The sequence below is a fragment of the Thalassophryne amazonica genome, chromosome 17 (genome assembly GCF_902500255.1).
Source record: "Thalassophryne amazonica chromosome 17, fThaAma1.1, whole genome shotgun sequence".
NCBI classification, from domain to species: Eukaryota; Metazoa; Chordata; class Actinopteri; order Batrachoidiformes; family Batrachoididae; genus Thalassophryne; species Thalassophryne amazonica.
In genome coordinates, this window is record NC_047119.1 from 27,122,278 (window position 1) to 27,131,285 (window position 9,008).

At 41.1% G+C, this 9,008-nt stretch overlaps 1 protein-coding gene across 1 annotated transcript; it reads right to left on the bottom strand.

The window, feature by feature from the left end:
• Positions 1-144: 144 nt before the first annotated feature.
• On the bottom strand, positions 145-8,880 carry lman2la (lectin, mannose-binding 2-like a). Its single transcript, XM_034191631.1, has 9 exons — positions 8,688-8,880; positions 8,298-8,416; positions 7,026-7,143; positions 6,836-6,918; positions 6,535-6,567; positions 6,108-6,269; positions 1,210-1,324; positions 371-493; positions 145-288 (listed from the first exon to the last, which is right to left on the bottom strand). The coding sequence occupies exons 1-9, from the start codon at positions 8,812-8,814 to the stop codon at positions 146-148; spliced, it is 1,023 nt and encodes a 340-aa protein (XP_034047522.1). The 5' UTR covers positions 8,815-8,880; the 3' UTR covers position 145.
• Positions 8,881-9,008: the final 128 nt, after the last annotated feature.

Consider the following 9,008-nt stretch of genomic DNA (forward strand, 5'->3'; position numbering starts at 1 on the left):
CCAGTTTTATAACTACAAATGGCTAAAACTGGATAAGAGTTTATCTGATGCACTCCATCTATCAGTATCCACCTACTGACCCACAGCAGAGTCTCTCTGTATCAGTGCAGATTTAGTCCTCAGCAATCACCACTTTCTTCTCCTGTCAGTAGAAACGCTTGCGTCGGCTCTCACTCCAGTGGTTGTAGGCCAACAACCCGATGATGATGAGGAAAAAGCAGCCCAGCATGGAGAACAGCACGGTGAAGAATAATGCAATTCCGCTCATTCCTTCCTCATCACCCCCTCCTGGGAAAGATGGCCGCATTTATAGTACAAAAGAGAGGAACAAGAAGGAAAAAAGGGAAGGATGAAAGCATTGCTAGCTTACCTCTGAGAAGCTCAATGTTATCCACACTGGGTATAGTTATTTCCTCTTCCTCATCCTCCTCTTCTTTTTGACCCCGTAACACCGTCAGTTGGTAAAGTTTCAGGGAAATAATATCATGATTATCTGAAGAGTGCAAAGGATTATTATATACCGGAAGAACGTAGAGGACAACAATCACACAACACACATACAAACTAATTCATGACTTACTGTATGCAACTGAAGAATGGATTTAAAAAGAAAAGAAAATTAACGGTGTTCAATATTCCACTTGTCCTTCTCATGATGTTAATTTTAACATTGCCTTTTTTCCAAAGTACACGTCTCTACAAGCTCTACTGGAAAGAAAAGTGTTACTATGGTAATGGCCAAAAGCAAAATTAAAATAATTCTGATTTAGAGCAGAATTTGGGACTAAATTACTCAGAGATGCCAAGTTTCCATCCATCCATTTCCTAATTCTGCTTATACCAGATAAGTTTCAAGGAAGGGTTTGGGGTAGGGGAGCATTTCTCAGCAGTCACTGTGACCTGGGTTTTAAGAGTTGGTTCAGATTGTCATCGGTACTCTTATTACAAATGTAATGTGCCTGCAAGTTGCTCAAAAACTACTTGTATAGGACCAATTCAAATGTGCAAAAAACATTTTAGATTTTGGATGGTATCTGGAAAAGAAGAAGATAGACCAGTATCTTTTGTCAGGATGCTGTTCTCAAAGTGTGTTACATGTGGATTGTACTGGATCAGGGTGAAGTCCTTATGCATGCTTTCTGTTATTTAGACAGGGATGGCAACAGATCAGGTGAAGCTTCAGTACAACAGTCACTGTGGCAGTTTTACCTGACAGGTCTCCAGTGAGGGCCGAAGCTCCAAAGTAGTAGCCTAGTGGCAGCCACACCCCGGGTAAATCCAGGCAGTCCCTCCACTCGTGCTGTCCATCAATATCAATCATCACCTGGTGGACAGAGGTCCTGCAGTGAGTTTGTGATAATCAGACAGTCCATGTACCATGTCATCTCGAGTCACAAGAACTTATTAAGCATCTGTACTCTGACATCGACATCTACTCTTCTCATTAAACCTGGCCAGGTTGGGTCTGGGAGCATGCGCTGGCACTACATCCACCACACCACAGGGCCTGCCCTAGGTTCTGGATGGCAACCAACCAAGCAGACAACTCATCCATCTCCACTTGAATGAATTGATTTATTCGGCACACAAATCAACAATAACAAAAACTCAAAGTGACCATCTATCTGCTGCAGTTAAGTGATACGTGGATGTCCCCTTGGCCTTCTCCAGTTGCTGGGTCCTCAACACCAAGGAGCCTACATGCTGGATTATCCTCACAGAAATCTAGCCACATGGCCAAAATGATATAGCTGACATTTCCTCACAATGTAAGTAGTACTCTTCATTTGAGCCTCCTGAAGTAACCATTAATATGACACAAAGTCATTCCAGCAATACTCAAGGATCCTCCAAAGAGACCTAGCATCTAAGATAGACAACCCCTGGCAAAAATTATGGTATCACCGGCCTCGGAGGATGTTCATTCAGTTGTTTAATTTTGTAGAAAAAAAGCAGATCACAGACATGACACAAAACTAAAGTCATTTCAATTGGCAACTTTCTGGCTTTAAGAAACACTATAAGAAATCAAGAAAAAAAATTGTGGCAGTCAGTAACGGTTACTTTTTAGACCAAGCAGAGGGAAATAAATATGGACTCACTCAATTCTGAGGAATAAATTATGGAATCACCCTGTAAATTTTCATCCCCAAAACTAACACCTGCATATCAAATCAGATCTGCTCGTTAGTCTGCATCTAAAAAGGAGTGATCACACCTTGGAGAGTTGTTGCACCAAGTGGACTGACATGAATCATGGCTCCAACATGAGAGATGTCAATTGAAACAAAGGAGAGAATTATCAAACTCTTAAAAGAGGGTAAATCATCACGCAGTGTTGCAAAAGATGTTGGTTGGTCACAGTCAGCTTGTCTAAACTCTGGACCAAATACAAACAACATGGGAAGGTTGTTAAAGGCAAACATACTGGTAGACCAAGGAAGACATCAATGCCTCAAGACAGAAAACTTAAAGCAATATGTCTCAAAAATCGAAAATGCACAACAAAACAAATGAGGAACGAATGGGAGGAAACTGGAGGTAACGTCTGTGACCGAACTGTAAGAAACCGCCTAAAGGAAATGGGATTTACATACAGAAAAGCTAAACGAAAGCCATCATTAACACCTAAACAGAAAAAAACAAGGTTACAGTGGGCTAAGGAAAAGCAATCTTGGACTGTGGATGACTGGATAAGAGTCATATTCAGTGATGAATCTCGAATCTGCATTGGGCAAGGTGATGATGCTGGAACTTTTGTTTGGTGCCGTTCCAATGAGATTTATAAAGATGACTGCCTGAAGAGAACATGTAAATTTCCACAGACATTGATGATATGGGGCTGCATATCAGGTAAAGGCACTGGGGAGAAGGCTGTCATTACATCATCAATAAATGCACAAGTTTACATTGATATTTTGGACACTTTTCTTATCCCATCAATTGAAAGGATGTTTGGGGATGATAATGCATCTTGCCATAGAGCAAAAACTGTGAAAACATTCCTTGCAAAAAGACATATAGGGTCAATGTCATGACCTGCAAATAGTCCGGATCTTAATCCAATTGAAAATCTTTGGTGGAAGTTGAAGAAAATGGTTCATGACAAGGCTCCAACCTGCAAAGCTGATCTGGCAACAGCAATCAGAGAAAGTTGGAGCCAGATTGATGAAGACTACTGTTTGTCACTCATTAAGTTCATGCCTCAGAGACTGCAAGCAGTTATAAAAGCCAGAGGTGGTGCAACAAAATACTAGTGATGTGTTGGAGCGTTCTTTTGTTTTTCATGATTCCATAATTTTTTCCTCAGAATTGAGTGATTCCATATTTTCTTCCCTCTGCTTGGTCTAAAAAAGTAACTGTTACTGACTGCCACAATTTTTTTTTCCTGATTTCTTATAGTGTTTCTTAAAGTAGACCTGCATTGAAATAAATGCAGTCAGATCTTTGGACCAAAAAATGACATATTTACACATAAGATCCTTCTGAATGTAGTAAAGTAAATCTGCAAGCCCAGATCTGTCATTCAACAGAGAAATCTTCATTTGAAAATGACAAATTTACAGCTAACATTTAGCCCTCTGCAAATTGTCCCTCTCATCATGGACGCTGCCGAGACGTCACGGACAAGACCTTCTCTCAGCATGCATTGCGCGCGCCAACTGTAATTTGTGGATTTACGTCAGTTTGCATCTGCACCTTTTTCTTGTCTTTATACGGAAGGATCTACTTTTTAAAACTTCATATTGTCTTGCGGTACGCTTGGTGAGTACACATTTCTTTTATTTGTGCTTGAAAATGATTTTTGTGGACTTTTTCATACGCCCGTTTGATTGAGTGGTGTCGCATTGAAATCTACTGTCTTTCACCTCCGGTGTACCGTCGCGGGCTACGGAGGCGAGACCCGCAAAGAATTCAAGTCTTTAAAAATATATAAACCTCTCTCAGCGGCCATGGAGCTCTGCGGCTCCGATTACCAAGACGTGCGGCGCTGCGGATTTTACAGCAAGAAGTCCGTGCGAGCAACAGGTGTCACCGCGCGCACTGCATTAAAACCGCGAGCGTAGTCTCTGGACTTGAGCCAAGTTGGCTGCAACTCCATTCAGTAGACAGAGAGGTGGTGCTGGCTGCACAGCAGACACGGGGGTGTGAGTGCCACGGCGGATTTTAACGAGCGCATGCACTCGGTAAGCGTATCGGGGGCAGTGAGAGCGAGGCGTCGGGGAATAACGTCGCCCGCTGTCGATGCTGCCGCTGATCTGATCCCTGGATCTGAGCAAGCAGAGCTGTATCTCACATTCATTGCAGCTTACTTTTGGATGTTGAAACCAGGATGTGTATAACAGTAACATTACTAAGAGATAAAATCAATTTCAATGTGGGATCGGACTGAAGGTGGGAACGCGTCGTCTTGTCACCAACGTCATGGAAATGATCCGGATGTACAAACTGTTTTCACAGAGGGCTAAATGTTAGCTGCAAATTTGTCATTTTTAAACGAATATTTATCCGCTGAATTACAAATTTGGGCTTACAGATTTACTTTACTGCATTCACAAGGGTCTTATAAATACATATCAGCTATTTCTTTTCTGAAATCTGACCACATTTATTTCAATGCAGGTCTACTTTAAAGCCAGAAAGTTGCCATTTGAAATGACTTTAGTTTTGAGTCATGTCTGTGATCTGCTTTTTTTCTACAAAATTAAACAACTGAATGAACATCCTCCGAGGCCGGTGATTCCATAATTTTTGCCAGGGGTTGTACAATTATCACCTTCGGTCACTGGTTTGCGTCCAAGTCTCATGAACTAGGGCTTGAGGGACTTGGAGCTTCTTTCATGTGCAAAAGCATCAGCCTCACCAAATTCCTCTGCCCAGCAACTTCATGACTCCGTAAATTCTTTCCAGGCATCTTTCAGTCTCAGAGACTGTGGGCCCACAGACATAAATGTCACTGCCAAAATACAGCAAATGAATCTCTCAACAAGCTTGCTACTTTTACCGCAAACAGACACACTTCTAATGGCTGAGCCCAGAAAGTCAATGAAAACCTGGATGTTCGTGCATTAACACCTCTTTTGTGTTCTACTCTGCAGGAGTTACTAAAATGTCAGGCAGCTGTATGGTTAGAACTTTCTAATATCCATCCATCCATCCATTTGCTGTACCTGGTTATACCACTCAAGGGTCACGTTGGGGCTGGAGCCCATCCCAGCAGTCATAGGGCGTGAGGTGGGATAAAACCCTGGACAGGACGTCAGTCTATTTCGGGGCCACATATAAACAAACAAATAAACACATTCATGCCTGCATGCACACCTATGGACAATTTAAATGTCTTTGGATGTGGGAGGAAGGCGGAGCACCCAGAGATAACCCACACAAACATGAGGAGAACATACAAGTACCCGGAAGAAACACACACACAAACACGGGAAGAACATGCAAACTCCACACAGAAAGGCCCCAGGTGGGAATTAAACCCACAACCTTCATGCTGTGAGGCAAGTGTTAACCACTAAGCACTGTTCTGCTGGTTCATAATATTATAAAACAATTCAAAATTGACTAAGAAGAACTATAAATAGGCACAAAATGCATTAAAAAAAAAAAAAAATCACAATTAGATAAGAAAAATGTAAAAACCATACAAAAAAAAAAAAATTAGAACTACAGTACAAGTCTTAATTTGGGCTCTTGGCCCATACAGGCACAACCATCATTAAGCAAAATAAATGCATAAAGATGCATTTGATGTTTTGACTGAAAAGGCTCAACAGAAATGGACTACTGAATATCAAAAGGTAAGAAAAGTAGAATTAAAAAAAGTGCTGCCTCAGTAAAACCGGCCTGCAAGCATTTTACCTGAGCTTGCATTGTGTTTATTATTCCATATTATATGAATACTGTGACGGTAATTTATTTTTTAAACATTGGAATATTATTGTTCCTAGAAATATAATAAAAAACTAGATCTGACTGTGCACTACTCAAACAAACCTCAGATTGTGTGCACTACAGATTTTAGATGTCACGCAGTCTCTTTGAGCTGATCAGTGTCATTACTGTAAATAAGGACCGAGATCAAAGTGTGAGTTTCTCACCGTCAGCCTGCGGCGGAGGTATCTGATGAAGAGGAATGTGTCGTGTTTGAGGTTGCGCACCATGGCGTTGCAGCCACCCAACTCTGTGGGCCGACCATCCCGCTCATGGTCGTAGCTGATGCTGCCGTTCCCCACCATGGCCAGCACAAAGGGGAAGATCCTCTTGTGGTTCGAGGACAAACAGAGAGCGATGAAGCGATGAATTTAGTCCTCTCAAAACCACTTTGTTTACACTCCAAACGTGGAACTGATTTGCAGGATATCCATGAGTGGAGCTTAAGTATAACTAGCAGAAGCAGGCTGATTGAATTCACACACCAAACATAAAAACTATGAAAATTATGTTAAGGTAACACCTGTAATCTATTCTATCAAACTTCATTCATTATAAAAAACACAAAATGTGTATAATCCAAAGATCGATTACCTGTGTGCGAGATGTATACCTCTTCTTCTGCGCCTGTCTCCAAGTGGTTACACAAAAAGACAAAAAAAAAAAAAAAACACACACACAACAACACAAAGATAGTCCCTTTACACAAAGCTGCAAGAGCACTTGTCCACAGGTACTCATTTTGGTTATTCTCTATAATAACTTTGTAAAAAAATGTTCATAAGAGCCATTTCAGAAGGTGACACCAAACACTGAATCAACGCTGTTTCTCTGTAATGCCTGTTAAGCCTCGTTTTGTCAGTCAGCCTTTGACATTTGTCTTATTCCAACATACCTCTATTTGTTTCTCCTCGTTGGGATACGTGTCCACAAACACACCCAACCCGGTGAAGTTGTCCATATTTCCAAATACAGGACCTATAGCCAAAAACGAGCAGACAGTTTCAATACCACAAAATAAATGAGAGGCAGTTTTTGGAGTTAAGAAGAAAAGTAAATGTTACAGCGTAGCCCATAAAATTTACCTTTCTGCATGCGCTCTTTGGTGTACCAAATAGCCAGGCCGTCCCCATTCAGGTTCTTCTTTCCTTGACCATGAATCTTAAAATGCACCTGCATCTCCCAGTCCTTCAAATGGCATGGCTGAAAACAAAACACGTCCAATAAAACCACCGGAAATAACAATTAAGGATCCAACAACTGGTCAATAATTGTTGAGGATCATGAGAAGTCTGAAAAATGTTGTACTTTGGTAGGCTACACAATGAAAACGGTCCATCATCATATGTTAGTACAACTCTATCTCCCCCTTCTGGGCTTTACAACCTCTGTGAAACAAATATGCTTTACACATAATATACAAGTAGATGTGGCTTTAATATATTAAAAAAAAAAAGTTAATTCTATACAGAATCTACTCTTAGGCCCATTGTTGCCAGTGGTCATCCCTGGATACCACAACATGAAGCAAATAAGTGTCTACGATTCCTCCTGGATGAGATCCCAGTCCATTGCAGGTTATTTCCAAGGTTGATACCCATTTACAGTTGAGTAAACTGGAACAATGTAGATGAAGTGTCTTGTCCAAGGACACAGACAGTTCACGTGACCAGGAAGAGAACCAGGTCTACATATTGACAGTCCAACTCCTATCCCATTGAGCTACTTGTTCTGCTATAAAAAGAATGAGTCCATATTATTATAGTAAAAGATGCCAGCATGGCCCAAAATGGAAGGCTCTCTGTGTTTACCTGTATCAGTAAGAGTACAAAATTTCAAAGCCGAATACACAGTAATTTTATGTAATTGCTGCTGGAAGATTTTCGGACACACGGACTGACTCCATTAAGTCTATGCTTTCTCTGCTACTGGCAGGGAATTTTACTTTGTTTAACAAAAAGCAAGCATAATGTATCTAGGCTTTGGTGTTATACTTTATATATTGATTTTTTTTTATTGTTACAACTGCAAATCAGAAAAAGTTGAGATGATATAGAAGTACAAAAAAACAAAACACAAAAAAGTATGCATTGATTCTAGCATTTACTTTGACTTCCATTTATTTGAAGACGTATTTTTGAACAAAACATGCAAAACCACATTCTGCACACATTACAAAGGCACGACTGAGAAAGAAGAGGGTACGGATACTGGACTGGAATTCCTGCACTTCTAATCTGTCTCTAGTAGAGAACGTGTGGAGAATTTTGGGGGCGGAAAAAAGAAACAGCATAACTGAAACTGAAATAAAAAAGGATGTGATGGGCAACTGTTCGAGGTGCCTGAGCAATACTCACAATCCTGCTCCATACTGCCCCCTGTCGACTCTGCATGTCCGCCGTGAGCCGCACCTGTTCTGTCGTTACCATGGCATCCCCCATTAGCTCCCAGTGGGAGGAGCCTAAAGATCCCACACCTGAGTACATGACACCAAAACCGAGGTTTTGACAAACGCACAAAAACAGACTGAAATTCGTTAAGTAGTGACGATTTAAACCAATGGCACTAAGTTTTTTTTTTTTTTTTTTAAGAGTGCTTCATGAAGCACAACAATAACGCTACAAAACCGCGAACGATAACTGAAGCGATTGTAGGGAAGAATGTATCACGCTGAGCTGTTATTTGATTTGAAAATGTATTATTTTAGCTTTTTTAGCCGCGTCTTTTTCTCATAGCCGCTAACATACCTTGGTAAGGCTTGGAAAGCGAATACTCCCGCTTCAAGAACTCCTCCATTTCATCATCATCATCTCCAAAACACAGACCTAACGTAATAACAAGAACAATAAACGCCCAGTGTGCTTTTAAAACCATCACGTTTTGTCTAGAATGCTTAAAATCCAGGCTCCTCGTAAAGCTCGTTGCCGAAGACGGCCATTGGAGAAAAAAAGCCCAACCCATCAACTCGACAGGGTGCTTTCCATTGGCTTTGCATGGTACATGGCTGGTTCCAATTGGTCCTTCTCATGGTCTATCAGAATCCACGTTTTTAGAGTGTAGGTTGCACT

Coding starts and splice junctions, on each gene's coding strand:
- lman2la (XM_034191631.1), bottom strand. CDS start 8,814: ATGGTTTTAAAAGCACACTGGGCGTTTATTGTTCTTGTTATTACGTTA. Junction 7,144..8,297: donor GGGCAGTATGGAGCAGGATT/GTGAGTATTGCT, acceptor TTTTGTTTTCAG/CCATGCCATTTGAAGGACTG. Junction 6,270..6,534: donor GGTATACATCTCGCACACAG/GTAATCGATCTT, acceptor TCGAACCACAAG/AGGATCTTCCCCTTTGTGCT.